The sequence below is a fragment of the Haemorhous mexicanus genome, chromosome 1, assembly GCF_027477595.1.
Source record: "Haemorhous mexicanus isolate bHaeMex1 chromosome 1, bHaeMex1.pri, whole genome shotgun sequence".
In the NCBI taxonomy this organism is placed as follows: Eukaryota; Metazoa; Chordata; class Aves; order Passeriformes; family Fringillidae; genus Haemorhous; species Haemorhous mexicanus.
Window position 1 is genome coordinate 111,661,017 of NC_082341.1, and position 17,484 is coordinate 111,678,500.

The 17,484-nt window shown below is 41.8% G+C and overlaps 1 protein-coding gene across 2 annotated transcripts in view; it reads left to right on the forward strand.

Moving 5' to 3' along the window:
- The first annotated feature begins 2,841 nt into the window (after nucleotides 1–2,841).
- The window catches only part of LAMA3 (laminin subunit alpha 3), a 107,003-nt gene continuing 92,360 nt past the window's right edge, over nucleotides 2,842–17,484 (forward strand). For both annotated transcript variants that reach the window (XM_059859361.1, XM_059859369.1), the window contains exons 1-2: nucleotides 2,842–3,111; nucleotides 8,863–9,015. In XM_059859361.1, the coding sequence (XP_059715344.1) occupies nucleotides 2,857–3,111; nucleotides 8,863–9,015 (408 nt within the window). In that variant the 5' untranslated portion in view covers nucleotides 2,842–2,856. The remainder of the gene's footprint in view (nucleotides 3,112–8,862; nucleotides 9,016–17,484) is intronic.

Here is a 17,484-nt window from a genome sequence, read left to right on the forward strand (position 1 = left end):
TGGAGGAAAGGGTTTACTGGGAACAAAAAATGGCAGATAGCCGGAGAAGAATGTTTTCTGCAGAGGGGTTCTGTCTCATAAATGCTGATTGCAGAGAGCTGCCAGCTAATAAATTCTTACTTGTGTTTCTAGAATGTGTAATTACAAAAAAAAATATTGCATGAGGGGAAGATGAAGTATTATGCCATTAATTATTGATAGTGACCTTTTTAGAGGATCAAGTTCTACATTAGATAAGGTGAGCCAAAACTCAGTGAAGTCACAGAAAAACTTCAGTTTTCCAACTGCTAGTGATAGGCCATGCTGTTATCATCACCTCCACATACACACCCACACGAGTGCTCTGTCTGCTTCCTCATGCAAATTATTATCTCTGGCTTTGCATAGCTTCCGGGCTCTCTGCATAAAATTTTTGGATAATTCTGCATGAACTTTTTATAGGAATCAAGTTATCGAGTACCTGTGCTGGGAATGCCTCTATAAACATTTTTTCCAACCACTTTGAGTCAAAGGCAAAAATTGTCATTGCATGTTTTATAATACCTGCCCACATATTTAGAGAGATCTCTAGAGATTTTTCAAGAAAATCTAAAATCTCTAGAAATCTCTCTAAATCTAAAATCGTTTGAAAGAGAGATCAATATCTCTATTGATCTCTATTTCTAGAAAACACACTGAATTTAAAAAAACCCAAACCCTTGTTTGGTGTAAGCGATTTACAAAATGACAGAAATATCACAAAGGCCAACAAAATGTTTTTAAATCTAGGTATACATTAAGGAAAATGCACATAATTTTATCAGGGAAAGAACAGGAAAATTTCTCCCTCTCTTTTTCTATCTGATAGACTGATTTTGTGAATGTTTACAAAGTTCCCTGGTTTTAGCTTTTAGAAAACTAGATCTAAGAATGTGTAATTATTTTACTAAACTATTAGATTCTTGCTTAAGTTGTGTTTTCTCATGCAATGCTTACCAATAAATTAAAACTCTTTGTTTGAAAATGGACATCTGGGTGAGCAACCCACCAAACAGCTCACAAGAATGTTCTCTTCAAAGTGAGGTTGCAAAGGATCTCCTGAAGCAAGGTTCCTTACCTGAACCACCCAAAAAAGTGGGCAGGCCTTTCTAAGAGCTTGCTTGTTCTGGACTTCCATCAGATACTTCCAGATCTCCATTTGTAAAAAGTGATATACTCCAGGATATACTTGGAATGTAACTGTTTTTCAACAAATACTTTGACATGACCAGTGGCTGTCCTTTCTGACAGCATGGCATTTTGGTTAATGGAACGTAACCTCTCATATTTCCTATGAAGTGCAATCGGTATGATGAAGCAAAATGATGTACATAAGCAATAAGATGTCACAATTAGAAAAGGGGAATATTTTTAAGGCGCTCTAGAAGAGAAAAGCATTTTTGAAATCCAATATATTGACAGCATGCTATATTTATGAAAGTCAACTTTTATTATGGACGACACAAAAATTGTCTCCGAGAGATATGTCTCCATGGTGTGCTAAAGGCATGGCCAAACAAACAAAGGTGGTGAGATTTTCTTGTAGGCAAAATCAATAGCTTGGGGCTGGTGTTTCCTGAAACAGTACACCAGGGATCTCTCTTGCCACTGCTCAGTGGCATGTAGCAAAGCTTTCAGAAAGTTATGAAATGCTTTGCAACTCACATGAATCACTCTTAAACTATTGTAAGCACTTGTATCTACCCATATCTTTTGTCTGAATCCCTCAAATTGTTTTAAGAGGAATGAACACTGGATGTGTGACCACGTGTAGGATTGGAAACGTGAATAGGTATGAAACTTAGGATAGCAATGTCATTAATCAGTGCAAATCCTGATGCAGATGACATGGTTCTTAGGCCTCCTTCTCCCTCCCCAGCCTTCCCCCTCACCTCCCCCCCCCCCAGCTCCTGTGTTATCCAAAATCTGTGCCAAACAGCTTCAAAAAGACAGGAGACTCATTGTCTGCCGTGGATGAGCAGGAACACCCATTTCACAAGGAGCTGCGAGCACTGACTGTGCATTGCAGGAGGGTGGCCCAGACTGCAGGGTTTCCAGCAGCCTCAGAACACTGAAAACAGCAAGATGAGCTGCGACGTCTGCGACAGCCACACAAGGTCTTCCTGAGGACCTGCAGAGAGCAGCAGGGTATACCTTGTGTGGAGATGCATCTCCTTGTGGGGGGACGTCCCTGTCCGTGGAGGAAGCTGGGACAGCTTAACTTTACTCCCCGTATGTGACATGGCAGGTCAGGGGTTATCAGCGAATCAGAATGGCTTGGGTTGGAAGGAACCTTAATGATCATCCAGTTTTCCAAGCCCCCCTGCTCTGGGCAGGGTCACCTCGCACTAGGAGGAGGCTCAGAGCCCCATCCAGCCTGGCCTTGAACACTACCAGGAATAGGGCAGATTATGAGGGTGGCATGCTCTGAGACTTCTTCACGATCTGTCACGAATACTGACCCGCGCACTTACCGGGGCAGAGGAGGCTCACAGAGCTCCAGCTCAGCCGGGAGCGGCACCTCCGGGCATGCTCGCGGAGCTGGGCGCCCAGGCACACACCTGGGGCAACCTTGCCAGCCCGAGACCCTTCCCCCGTCCCGTCCCGTCCCGCCCCGTCCAGCGCACCGCACGCCCCGGGGGACGGGGCTGCGCCTCGTCCCGCCCCAGCCCGCACCGCGCAGCGCAGCGCAGCGCAGGCAGGACGCGAGAGAGGTGCAGGCAGCGCCCAGCCTGCTCCTGCTTCTTCTCCTTCTCAGTCGCCGTTCCTTCTCCTGCCCCGCTCCCGCACCGCCGCGGCAGTGCCCCCCGGGGCGGCGAGGGCAGGGCCCGGCGCACGATGGCCGCGCCGCCGGGCCCCGCGCTGCTCTGGGCGCTGCTGCCGCCGCTGCTCGCCCTCGGCGCCGCGCAGCCGGGCCCCGCCGGGGCTCCGCCGGGGCTCAGCCTCCACCCGCCCTACTTCAACCTGGCGGCGGCCGCTCGCATCTGGGCCACGGCCACCTGCGGGGAGGCGGCGGGCGGCGGTGGGCGGCCGCAGCTCTTCTGCAAGCTGGTGGGGGGCCCGGCCGCCGCCCCGCTGGGACGCGCCATCCAGGTAACCGGGCGGCGGGACCCCTTTCCCGCCAGCACTTCTCCGTCCCCGCGGTGTGTGTGGGGGTGTGTGGCTTTTTGGGGGGGTCTGATGTGATTCTGCTGTGCGCGGTCTCGTTTCCTCCTGGCTGAGCGTGTGCCACGGGCATAGGAAGGGGAGCGTGGACCGGCGGGAGCCCAGGCAGGGAAGCGCCGGGCAGGATGGATGGAAGCGGACAGCGCACCTGCCGTCAGGTGTCCCGGCACCTCCTGGAGGCACACACCCGCACACCGCCCCTCGGCCGCGGTGCCACGGGGCTGCGGCTGATGCCGGGCGTGCGTGAGCTGCTCGGGCTCCTGGAGTGCCCCGGGGCGCTGTTTTGTGGCCTCAGCGCCTGGCCCGTGGTCTGCGGTGAGCAGCGAGATCACCGCGGGTAAACCAGCGAGCTGGGGAGTGCATGGGACGGGGCTTCGCTAGCAGCTGCTGACTGGACAGCGGGCATCTCTCTGCAGGCGGTGGGAAAAGAGTCCTGGCTTTAGTCAAGTATTTTGTGGTGTTTTGAAGCACTACATGTGAGGCTTATCGTTTGTGCCTTGCATTGCTTGTGGGAGGAAGCCAGAGACTTCTTGGGACTCTAACAGGGAGTGTAAGTGCAGAGGGCAGCAAAGATCATGCTGTTCTTTCCTAGCATAGCTCAAGATTACTACACGTTTTGTGCCAGTCACAAGAAAGATAACAATAAACTGCAAAACTTTTGAAAAAGGATTAATGGAAATATATCTTTCCTTTGAGACAAACGTATTTCCACACTTATTAGAGGATAAGGAAGGAGTACAAATGCACAAAACTGTTGTACTGTGATAGATGCTTGATATCTGTTTGATCAGAGCTTTGTTAAAAGAAGGGACTTTCCTGAAGCCTCAGACCTTCCAAAGTTATTTTAATTGTATTCTCTCTTGGTGGGAGGAGAACCAGAAAGAAACTGCAATTTGAAAGGGATTTTGAAAGCTTAAAGGTCCACTGTCTGACTTTAGGCAATACAGAAAGCATACAAGTAAATTTTTAGCATCTTGGAGGAAGAGCTAGTGTTTCAAAGTGTTATGTATGTTTTGTAGTGAAATAACCCTTAAGATACGGTTTTAGAACGGGTTGCAATTGATAACAGAGTAGTTCCTCTAATTTTAAATGAGAATAGGCACTCAAAAGAGGGGGAGGGGATGAAGAAGGTGCAGCATGTGTATTGCCATGTGCCACATGTGAGAGTGCACCATCATGCAACCTGTCCACACAGTTCATTGGGCAGCCACAGACAGCACTGTGCTTTGCTGTGGACTTCCCTCTGCCCTAACTCCCTGCCTCACAATGAAATCTTCTGATATCTCTCTCTCTCTTTATATTACCTTATATCTCTGTAGTGCTTTCAGTCATAAAAAAAGCTCAAAGTACTTTGGAGATGGCTGAGTAGTATACAGTTCTAGTGGAAGGGAAACTGGGACATAGGTATTACATGCTTAAACTGACGTTACAAAAAAAGGTTGTGATGATCAGGAAACTGCTTGGTTTGCTGTTTCTAACACACCTTTAAAGTTTAGGCTCCCATCCTTCCATACTAAATGCAACACCCATGTTTAAAGTTGCCTGAAACAATCGTGCCGCCAGGTAAATTGTAAACCCAGCAATCTCTCAGCAACTCGCTACAGCCCACTGCTGCAATGAAATCTCAAACTGACATGCCTTGAAATATCAGAAATCACAGGGCAATAAAAATCAGCCAAAGCAAACATCAGATAAACTTGTCAAGCAAGCGGAACGAAGCCTGCATGTTGCCTCTGATGGTTTTTGTAGTTGTTTCCTTTATATACTAACACTCAACTGGAAATGAGAGTTTGCTCTGTAAAGGAAGAGGGAGGCTAGAAAGGGGGAAATTCTTCTTAAATATTTGACCAGCAGGTCCTAGGTTAGAGGGCTCTTATGGTTCACGACCAATTAAATTTCCCAGAAGGACTACTGATAGCTCAGCCCTGGCATGAGAAAGCGTGTTGTGCCTCTCAGAGCGTTTGTGTAAGGACAGATACTTGCAGCATCTCTTTCCACTTTTAACAAAGCCCCATTGAGATACATAACATAAATACTTCTGTGGTTTACCAGTAGTTGTTGTGGTTCAAGAAGTGCTGGAAAGTCTTTCAAAAGGCCAGGGAAATCCAGACATAGAAAATGCACAATGTGTGTATTCTCAAGCCCCTTCACCTCTCAGCTTCAAAGACACTGTAAATAAGAGAATTCTTCTTTCATGGAAAATTGGAGAGAATTGCATTAAACTTTAACAGTACATGAGCTTACATAGAAGGATTTAAAAGCAGCAATTTAAAATCAAGTGGTGTTTCTTGAGAGTTTTGAGGGAAGGTCATGTGGCTTCTACGAAGTGATAGGTGTAATAGCCACTGTGTTGTGCTGGTTCAAGTTCAAGTGATACCACGCACTTGAGTCCCTCTCTTTTGGACTCTCTACAATGCTGGATTGCAGGAGTTGCTCTATGAATAGGGAAATTGGAAAGGAGGTGCAGAATGTGATCCTTATTCTGGCAAAGGGAGCAGACAGCTCTGTTGCCAGTGGTATCTGAAAATAAGGCAAAGAGGAAGAGCAGCCCCAGCATCATTTCCATGGCTCTGCCATTAGTTGTTCTCATTCAGCTTATCATTTAGTGATGTATCTTTTAATAGCCAGTAGTATCCAGCAAATCCAGAAAGAGCATTTGGATGTTTAAAGGTGATCAGTGGGGTGGCCGGTCCCTTAGTGGGCAACTCAACCAAGGTTCTTAAGGCAGTGCTGGACAAACAATGTGGAAAAAGGTGGGTTTCCCTTATGTAGCACACTGGCATGTAGGAAATGACTTAATGAGAACAGTGTTGAGTGAAGAAATGCACAACAGTATAAAATATTTCAGCAGCTGATAGATAAGTGGCATGCCTGATTTTGCCTGCCAGTCTGTCCGCAGTGGTGTGCGGGCGTGAGTTAAAGTCAAACTGCATACGTGTCCTGCCCTGCCAGTGGCACAGAGCTGCTGGGTATGAAAAAGTGAACAAATCCTTCATTGTTGTCACTTTTCTATTACTTACAAGTAATAGACATTTTCATCCCCGTGTGTCCCTGGTCCACACTAGCATATTTCAGCAAACTCTTTCATGCAGTTCCAGGTCTCTCCTTTGCTCAGGAGAAGCAGGGGAAAGGAGGGTAACAAGGTCACCAGTAAATGCACACCTGCCTGTCTTATGAACTGCAGCCAAAATCAAACCAAGTTTCAAGGCCCAGTCTACTAGGAATGGAGACGTGTCCTGTAACAACCGGCTGAGCACGATGTGCCTGAGATACTGCCAGTGAGAAGGAAGGAAGGCTGCTCTGTCCAATAATTTTTTTTCTTTCATTTTTGTTTTGCTGCCTAGTTGGCAAGATTGCTGGAATGTAATTTAAATAACTGAAACTCCAGCTGTTGCAATGAAATTCTTTGAATTATGTGCCCAAAAAGAGAAAGATGGTATCTTGAGTTCAGATCAAGTGATCTGGTATACTGAAATCACATAAGTGCATGTAAATTAAACTCTTGTGTTTAATACTCCCCATTGTTTTCTTCTCATTCAACCTTTCTTTGAGGTTGTTTCCAGATCAGAGCTGAAACTGCTGTAACAGCAACTGCTTCCTGTGTACTTCCAGCCTCATTGTGAATGTAATTTAGATCTAAAGACTACATTTCAAGCTCATTATGTGGAAGTTTGCCCTGTTGTAACATATGTCAGAACTCAGGTATGCATTTGTCAGGGAAGATGCTCTGATGTGGTAGTAACTGCAGTTGCCAGTGCATAGATTGATTTCTCAGGGTAAGGATTTTTGCAGATAGTGACATGATGTTCTTTGTCATCTCTGCACAAACTGGCAGCGTTGCCTGTAGCTAACGTGGGCTGATGTGTATCTGCTGCAGCAAGCCACCTGAATCAGAGTCCTGGCCTATTGTAGTTTGTATTAAAGTCAGCCAAACCATCTTCCCTAAGAGAGCTTCGTGTTATAACACGACGCCAGCTGAAGTTAACCAACTCGTGTGTGTATTTAGTCTCTTTGCATTGTCAAGAGTTAACCCCCAGCCAGATTGGCATCGGCTGTGCTAAATCAGAACAGCTCATGGTAGCCATGTCTTCTGGAAACTGTATCATGTTCTGGGCTTTCTGGAAGAGCAGGATGAGGGTGGAACTACTGCTAGATGCAGATGCTGAAATCACTGCTATTGATGCAGAAATAGTCAATTCAGTGAACATCTATTTCAGTTTCAAACATGAATTTTCTATTCAGTGAACATATTTAAAAGGCACAGGATAAACTATTTGTATCACATGAGATTGTTGAAGTATTTTCCAATCTGGTAATAACTATAGTAGATGTTAAATACATTTTGCTAAACATCTTAAACTCATCAAGCTTGCAAGACTGCACCTAGCAAGAGTGTGAGAGCTCTTCTGTTACTTCTCTGTAAAAAGTGGACAAGTATGATTGCTCCAGTTACTTTACACTGGTTAGTCTGACAGCAGTGACAAACAAAACAATGGCACTTATATAGGAGTCTGTTAATTCTTAAAAGGTAGGAATGTGCTTCATGCCCAGCAGTGCAGATTGTGGAAACAACAAAAGATTTGTCACATGCTTTTGATGGTAACATGTGCTTAGTTGACGAGGTAAAATTTGCCCTGTTCCCTTTATTTTAAACAGGAGTCCAGCACAGTGTCAGCAACTCACAGACTGATGGATTAAGCAACTGTCCTACTGAAGTAGCCATGGGGGGTGTACTGCCATTCAATTAAAATGTTATTTTTCTACAAAGATCTGTAGCTGGCACAGTTTAGCATTTTCACTGATTATCTCCACCTAGTGTTGGAATAAGAAGTGAATGGGATGCTAAAAAGATCCCTTAATAACTAATTTCAGCAGTTCAGCACTAATCTTAGTAGACTGTAAAATGTGTTTTCTTGGAGATAAAAATACCTTGTGGGGGAAGCCAAGATATGAAAACAAAAGACAATTAATTTTCCTGAAGTTGATTCATCATTATTGTACAAAGAGCTTAAGAGACTCTCAAAGGGCATCTCTGGATTGTGGCTTTAGTTGTGGACTGGAAATTGGGCAGTAACTTCTTGAAATGAAGGTACAATGGCATTCTTTAAAGGGAGCAGTCTGTTGCATTTTCCACCAGTACATATTGTTTAGAAAACTTGGATTCAGAATGTATTTTAATGGCATGAAAAAAAAAATGAAAACAGTGTTATAAAATTCTAATACCAAACTTATAGCCAAGTAACAGATCTTTTTTTGTTATGGTTTTATTTCTACCAGGCAATGTGCATATGTGTTCATGGTGTTTTAGAAGAATTGAGGATAATTTGTTGGTTTTTCCTGATCCAGTTCTAAGAATCTTTATTTCATGAATTTTCTGCAGATTTCCTGCAGACACCACTGTAGAAGTAATATAGGTGATGTCATCGAAATAAAGATTTTCTGTAGTTCCCTCATTGAGATTTCTGAAGCTTTAGTTTGCAACATAAAAGTTAATGTGTTTCAGTGTGCAATTTAATTACCAGGGGAATAATCTATACATTAAAAATTATGCTCTATAAAGGAGCAAAATTTACCCACGTTTTTAGTCAACACCCTAGTTCAGAATCTCCATTAACAACCGTGTGTTATCAATGTGTAAGATGTTGTCTGAGACCATGTTTTTGATTGATTGTGTTTCAGGGCCAGTTTTGTGATTACTGCAATGCTGCTGATCCCAGCAAAGCTCACCCAATAACTAATGCCATTGATGGCACTGAGAGCTGGTGGCAAAGCCCTCCTCTTTCCATGGGCTTGAAGTACAACGAAGTCAATGTCACCTTAGATCTGGGGCAGGTGAGTGCCTGAGCCATGGGGTGAAGTGTGATCATGTCTTGCACTTGCGCATGTGCTTTGCAGTTGGGAGAGATGTTTGAGCTGATGATTTTTATTTCCTGCTGTCACTTTTAGCTTTTTTGTCTGGTTTATGTTCTGTATTATTTTACCAAGTATACTGTATGAAGTGATTGTTTTCCTTTAGGAATTTTGATGATAGAGGTTCTTGCCACTGGGATCATACGGATGTAGCGATGGTGTACTTTCTTGCACAGACACTGTAACTCATTAATTTGAAGTGGCATGGGGGGACCTCTCAGTTGAAACTCAAACTCTACCTTCTGTTTAATATTCCCCTTTTCCATGAGCTTGGAGAGAGGCTTCATGATCTCTGTGCATGCACGCATTTTGAGAATAATGTTTGGAATCTGCTTTTGCCTCAGGGGTCTTTCTGGTTTCTCTGTCATTCAGCAAGATCTTCAAGATACAGAGAAAAATACTGATAAGGTGGTCTAAAAGGGAAGGGACAGCAAAACCAGTGTAATATGAATTAGTAATGAGACAGTAACAAGAACACCCATATTTCCCCTGCAAGCAATAGGCAAGTAGCTAAGAGTGAAGCCTCTGTATCTGTTTTTTAAGCCTACAGGGTTGGATTCTCAGCTGCCATGACTGGGTGCTGATCCAGTGAAGTTAGTTACACTGTGCAAGTTCACACAACGTGAAAACACATGTTTATAAATATATGTGTCGGCCTGCAAAATATATGTATCCACTTGCATATGTATTTTGGACTGCAGTAATTGTTTATTGACTGATTATATAGGACAGGATTTTTGAGTAGACTTTCAGTTTAGTTGACAGCAAAGTGGGGGATAACTAAGAAAGAAGAAAAGTATTTCTCACAGAGAAATACTTTCCCCATTTTGCTGGGGATTCAGGTGCAACTTAGTTTACATCTTGTCTTACATGGTGTTCTAATACTCTTGCTCCTCCCACGGGTGGAATGGTTCTCATTTTGAGGATATCCTCAGTCAGTGGTTCTGTATCCAGTAGAGCTGCAGTGCAGAAAGGCCATACTAAGCCTATTTTCCTGCTGTGCGTTTTTTACCTTCCTTGGAGGACCTGCTGACAGACACCTTACTTTTTATGTCCTGATTAAAGTTCGGAGAAACTTCTTTCCTTGAGAGGAGGGATATGAGCTAAGTGTCTTCTTTTCATGGGACTCCTTGGACACCAGCAGCTATGTGCTAAGATTTCTGTGGTTGTTAAATGATTTCTTGGCGTGAGGTTGCATGTTTCTCATTACTCTGGTACTACTTGGAAAGATGACTCTGAATCCCCTTTCTTGGAAATGAAGGTAATCAAAGGCAAAGGTGAAAATTACTCCATGTCCTGTGATCAGGAATGAGTCATTTTAGCTGGTGGATAGATGAGGGTTTGCTAAGATTCATATGATTTTTTTTTTCCCCACTTCACAGACTTTCATCATTTAACTGCTTTCATCCTGAGGTTAAAGTTAAACTTTAACCTCAGGATTTGTTTAAACTTGAGATTCATGTTTGACATTTTGCTTAGTATTTTCACTCCCAAATTTATACAGTAGCACACAATACTACTAATAATAAAGAACATTAATACTGTCACAGAGTAAGTCTACTCAAGTGAACAGGTAAGCACTGAGACCCCAATTCACCTTACCTTATTTCCTGGTCCTAAATATTAAGAGCTTGGTGTGTCTTAATGATGCAGACTTTCTTAGTAATGGACAGAGATGATTTTTCAGAGTTCAATTCCCCCTCAGCTGAGCTGAGATGAAAGTTTTGGGTTTTAAGGAAAAATAAATCTTAGATGTTTATCTAAATACAGAACCACATATTGTAATATTGAAAATATAACAGGGATGCGTTTTTCCTCACTAATTATTTGTCCTTTTTTGTTTGTTTTTTGTTTTGTTTTGTTTTGTTTCTTTTTAATACAAGTTACTTTTTTCTGCAAACAAAAAATGTAAAAGTTTTTTGGTGCGCAGAACATGACAAACATGTACAAAGCGTGCAGGGAAGCAATGACTGAGTGTAAGCTGGTCATCAAGTAGCCACAATTAGAGGAAGCAGGACATGGTGTGAAGTCAAAAGCTTTTATTTTCTGCATTCCTGCCATTATATCTTTGTGATTGAGGGCAGAGTCCCAACGGAGCCTCCTACCATGGTCTCACGACAATATTAAATTGAAGAGCTGCACCATGATGGAAGTTTCAGTGCTCACTACAGTGAAGTTGGAACAGAACACCCACCTGGTGCTGCTTCTGTTTCACAAGGGCTTGGGTGATTTTGAAAGTCAAATGCCTTCAGGCTGTTAAATCTGTTTGCAAGAAGAATGCTCATTTTGCTGTACTTCGTAATACAAGAAAAAGCAAAAACCTGAAAGCAAAACCCCTGCTTTACTTCCCTTTCTGACTTTCTGTACTATAGTTACATTTCTAATCAATCACAGTCCTTCTGTATAACAATTATAATGTTGATCCCTGAGGCACTCTCTCCATTCTGTTAACATACCTGCTTACACTGTGGCTATTCCTGACTTGTTTGAAATATTTGGATCAAATGAAATCTCAGTTATTCCTCTAATTGGTTATGTTTTTCCCAATGTAGTTTTTAATTGCTTTTAAACTTCTGAATCCAGTATGTCTGACTGAATTTCATTGCCCTTCCCCTGACTCTTTGGATTGCCTAATTTCAACAGGTGTGTCCTCATCTTTGGCTTGCTTGATGCTCAGCAGATATTACAGTAACACTGCCCCAGGTATTTTTCTGAGCTCTCTCTTCAGAAGAAATGAAAGTTCAGGATAGCATGATAGTGTATGATGAAAAAGAAATGTCCAACTACAAAAAGTAGTTCAAAGAAGTAAAGCCCATATATTTTATTGTTGCTTTTAGTCACAAATATTTTTTTTTATTTTAGCTGTCCATTTTGGCAATAATATAGTGCTGAAAGACTCAGACTCAGTGAAGCCTTGAGCACTAATATGTTGAATAGTTTTTATGTAGCAATACTATTAGTCGCTGTTGTAAATTAAAAGTACACAGTGGAATGCAATGTCCAAATTAGTACTTTTATTAGGGATGGAGGGCAACTCAACCATAAATTTAAGCTAAGTGGTGTTGGCCTGTGGAGGACTTCATGCTTTTATGTTTTCTATCAGTTAAAGCATATTTTGTAAATAGCGTCACAGTTTGGCAAATCTTCTGAGTTGCTTTTATATGGTAGAGGGCTAACTTTTATATTTGGTAGCAAGTCTTTGATTTACAAACAATATTTGTTGCTTGAAATATTATTCAGCTTTGGCTAAATTGTTAAGAACTAAAACTAGTTGTTCTTAACTTAAGAAAGACTGACACGGTAACTTAAACTGTTTCTGAAGTTACAGTTAATTTAAGTGTCATTCTGTAAAATAAAGTGTCCTGTGCTCACTTCTTCTGTAGGAAGAAACTCTCAAGGTGGTGGGAGATTTATCGCAACCTGCATTGAACTGTGCTCCCAAAAATAGTCATTGCACTCATTGTGCTTGGCTTTTGAATACTTTGTATTGTTGCTGACCCTGAAATCAGACCCAACTCTAGCCTGAAGTTGCATAACCTCTATAATAACACTGGAAAGCCCTACAGATTAGGGCATGAGAACCACTGCACAAGGCTTCTGCAGTGCTACATAGCTGTGCCTCAGGGACACATAGCCCTTGCTCTGGAACCCCTTCACAGCTCTGAATCCACAGCAGCAGCTAGCCCTCCTCTGCTATTTTGGTTCACACTGGGGAGAAAAAGGGGCTTTTAAGCCTGGGGAAGGTGCAATACTGTCCCTATAGTACCCAAAAATGGGGATGCTAACAGCACAGAAGTGTTCCTTTGTATTAGAGAACTCTGGTTCTGAGTATTTCAGTTTGTGCAGGAAGCTGACTTGAGATCATGCTGCAGAAGCAGTATGCTTTGAAGTTAGTTGTGATTTTTGGCTCATACCACAGGAAGGTGCATCTAGTTGTGAACTCTAGAGTAACACAACTTCATCTGATGAAGTAACATCTGTCTGATAGAATCTTCTAAAAGTTGGATCATGTAATACATGTTTCATTTATTCCGAGGTCATACCACAAGCAACTCATTCAGAGTTGAGCTACCAGCCTTAATAAGGGAAATACCTTAAAATACGTTCTTTCTTGCTCCTAGGTTTTCCTATAAGTTGTAGTCAAGGTATTGTGGTTTTTTTAAATTGTGTTTTTCTTTAATTAAGGACCTTTTCAATGGCTCAGCATTTTTTTCTTGCGTTTGCATTAGTTGCATGTCATTGGTTTTAAAATGCATTTCTGATAATAATTTGATATTATTTTGAAAATGTACAGGAGAAAACCTCACAAGTCTTGTTCTCCTTTCCTTTTCTGACTGTCTTCCTTTGGCTCTTATTCAGCATCCCTTTAGGAAGGTCTTGGTTCCTACTCACTAATCTCATTTCCCTCCCTTCTTGTCTGTACTTCTACTTCCCCCTTCTTCCTTTCCATGCTCATTCCTACATGTAACTTTAATTTTGTGATATGTTGTTCTAAATACCTCTGTTTTAACCCAGTGTAATAAAAGCAGAACCTCTGCTGGTTGCCTCTAATCCTTTGCACTTCCCTGGGTTTCCTCCCAATGTTGACAGTCCTACTGTGTCCCTTCTACTTTGGACTGCAGCCCTCATAGGGAGACATTTTTCTTCTGGACAACTGCAGGCTGAATCGTACAAATCCTTTCCCATATCAATAGCTTCAGTGTTCTGTGAAGAAATGGGCCATATGTAAGAAATAATTATGAGCACTGAGTTGGTCTTTGTCCAAATCCTAATGGAAAAGTGGCTGCATGAAAAATTTCAGGGAAACAACCGAGACTCATTGATGTAGCAGCCTGTAGCCTTGGCAAAAAGATCAAAGACTGGTTGAATGTGGAGAAAGGACTATCATTTTGTCTCTGGATGCAGTTCTTCCTTCTAGAGTACTGCCCATGCTATATAGGGACAGCTTCTCCCTTCAGGTCCTGCCATCAACTGGGTCAGAGCAAAGATCTCCAGATATGTCTATGAGACCTTTTCAGAGGCACTGACTTACCTAACCAAAGACATTTTTCAGCATCAGTGGCTGGTTAAAGGAAAGCATGATATGAGTGCAGCACGGCCAGGGATAACTGATCAACATTGGAAATCCTGTGCTTATTGCTGGCTTCTTCACCTCAGACTAGGAAGCTGGAACACAAGGAATGACTTCAGCATGCTGTGCAGTGGGAGCCTCTGCAGGCACTGTCACTGTTTGTGTTGTGTAGTCATTGCTGTGTACATGTGCGCTCAGTTAGGCTGGATGGAACACACTCAGGAGGTCTGATGCCTCTCAGGTACTACCCACACAAGATTTTCTCTGCACCTCTGCCACAGCTATTTTTCCACATACCCAGAAGAGTAGCTGGCAACCCCAGAAATGCTGGTCCACCTCTCTCTCTAGTTGGCATTTTTTTGTATTGTCGTTTATGTTACCAAATACATGGCTGGGAATTGATGAATACTGACTGTCAGGAGTGCTTTATACAGTACCTGGATCTGCCAGGGTGCCTCAAGTCCTACTGAGATGTTTGAATGAAAGGACTGCTTCCCTCTTTGCAGCATCAAGAAATCAAATCCTTTAATTTTAGCCAGAGTTTGCAGGATTTTTATTTTGAACAGATTGATGCTTTTGTGGCTTGGTCTCTGAGAAGAAACAATACTCAAGACCTTTTGGCTTCATTACACCAGGAAACCAGTGGTCATGCACACGCCAAGCCTATGCAGTCAGTGGCACTAAGGTGTGTTCTGGAGCAGGTGCTGAGCACAGTTCACACTCCTTGAATCCCTCTCCTGCATCAGCCTTCCTTTGAAAAGTTTAATTTTTTACTGAGTCACATTGTATTTCTGTCTCTTCTGAGCAATCTGCAACACCAACCACATTATTCAAGATCGTGAAAGAAACCCACGACGACAACCATACCGTGTTGAGGGAAGATTTGGTGGTGCAGCTGTATCTGCCAATAATGGTCTGAGGGAATTTTACCCTGTTGGAAATAGATTCAAATTAAATGAAGAAAGATTGCTGTGGTATCTTTTTGAATGCATCTAAAGATCTACACAATGCCTCAGATAAATGGTCTACGTGGATTTAGTTGGATTCTTGCTACTGCCACATTCCAGGAATTTTTTTTCTTCATGAGCCAAAAAGGAAGAACAATCTTCTCCTACAGAAGCAACACACACAACATCATGATTGTTTGGAACATAGTGTGTTTTTTATTTTGTGCTAGTTTATGTCCAGCACTCATCTAAAGAGTCATTTCAGTGTTTTCATATCCTGGTTTGAGTTTATGGTGTCAGGAATGGAGGATAATGTGCTAGATCTTTATAGATTCATGTCTAACTTTTTTCCAATTTTAATGCTTTCTAGGAGTCAAAAAAATCTTGGAAATTTCTCTTTGTAAATAGTTGTTTAAACTTTTAAGGAGAAAATAGAGAAAACATTTTAAACTAATATTATTGAGAATTTTACCATTCTTTTGAAAATGCAGTGAGTAATAGCAAGTTTTCTTTCTGTTGGTTTAAAAGAAGTACTGTGCATGCTGTCAGAGATCATGAATATTGTATCATTAATGGTACAATGGTAGCTCTCAATCCATTTAAATGACCTCTTTTAATATCATCTTAAGGTCACCTGAAAGAGTTTTTATAGAAATCTCTCTCTTTATAATGTAATATTTTTAATGCATGATCCTGAATTTTAATTTTCATTCTCAGAGGAGGAGGGGATTTTTTTCATTCTACTTGATGATTTTAAAAAACTTTTTCTGGGTTTTTGTGATTCTTTAAGGCCATCGGCTGCTAGAACATTTTAAATCTGAACAATCCTGAGTGAACAATAAAAAGGTCACATCAATGTGGAATTGATTAAATTCCAGCTGTTCATAATCCATCAGGTTTGACCTATGGTGCCGGATTACAGCAGGATAGGATGTTTGACTCTTGCAGTAATATATCCTCTTTTAAGCATGCATTTCCAGAGTGCATTATTTCCATTATTGGAAATAAAATGCCGTTTCCACTTTTAAATTCGGTTCTTTGTTGATACAAGAAAATGGTCAGAATTTTGATTAAGTCATATTTCTGGGATTTTTTGTGAAAATTTTTTACTATTGTATAATTATACCAAAATGCTGACTTACAGTTTTAACATTCCTTTTGAGAGATTGTTGTCTTTTATGAAAAAAATTTGGCTTAAAAGCAACCAAATAAGCTTTTGTTTTTTTTCAAAAATTAAGGCACTTTCTTTTTTTTCTTAGAACTAAATGTCTGAAGGAAAACATTGCTTTGAGTTTAGTCTGCCTTTTTTTCAAGATAGGTTTTAGATCAGGATCAAGATTCAAAGTATTGAAATGCCAGCTTAGAATATGTGATTAAAATTGGCTGTAATGGTTGCTTTTCTAGGTCTTATGTCAGCAAGGTTACTCTTTTATCTTCAAATGGGATTTATTTGCTAAGCAAAGGATTATTTTTCTTCTGTTATTCTCTCATCAGATCTGGAGAGAGACCATTCATCAACTTGGTCAGTATTTAATCTTAGTGGAAGTTTAGATGTTCAAGTGCCCTTCTACATCCTTGACCCAGGCCAAAAGCAAGTCAATAGGCACTCATGTGAAGTCAGAAGCAGGACAGATATTAGGCATGGTGACTATGTTTTGTAACTGACACCAATTTAATTTTTATCGGACCTGTCTCTTTTCCCTTTCTGAATGTGCCTGTACAGACCTGAGCAGTGTTTCAAACTCAGAGATGGAAGGAGAGCGTCATGCAAATACAAGATTTTCATGTACAACAGAACTGTGAAGTTGCCATACTTCTTTTTTTCCTTCCATTTGTTATTTGCATGGAAATACGCAAGGAGTGGTGCTGGGTGGCAGTTCTTTAAGCATTGGCTGACTTGCAGACTTCCTGATGTAATACACATTTTGAAGAGTAGGTATAAGGTCACTGTTGTGAACGCTCCACAATGTGACTACAAGCAGTGGAGCCCTGGAAAAGGCAGGACATTGTCTATGTGCTTCCTTTATTTCCCCTTGAGCCTTCTAAACCACTTGTCTTTGTTAAATCTGTGTCAGTCAGTGTTAACGGAGTGAAAACGGAGTGTTATCAGCACTTGCTAGCGTGCGTGTCAAGATGGGACTCCCAAGGATCTTAAGACATAGGGGAAGAAAGCCAATGTATTAATGTTGCCTGCCAGTGCAAACCTGGTTTTAACAGGCAAATGCCCCTTGAGAGATTCAGCTGACCAAAAGTGAGAATATGAAGCACTTTTTCTTTTTTAGGAGTTTCGGAACTATTATGCTTTCCTAGAATAATACTAATCTTTACACTGAGTAGACATACCAGATGACATGTAATGTCTGTATGGCTGAT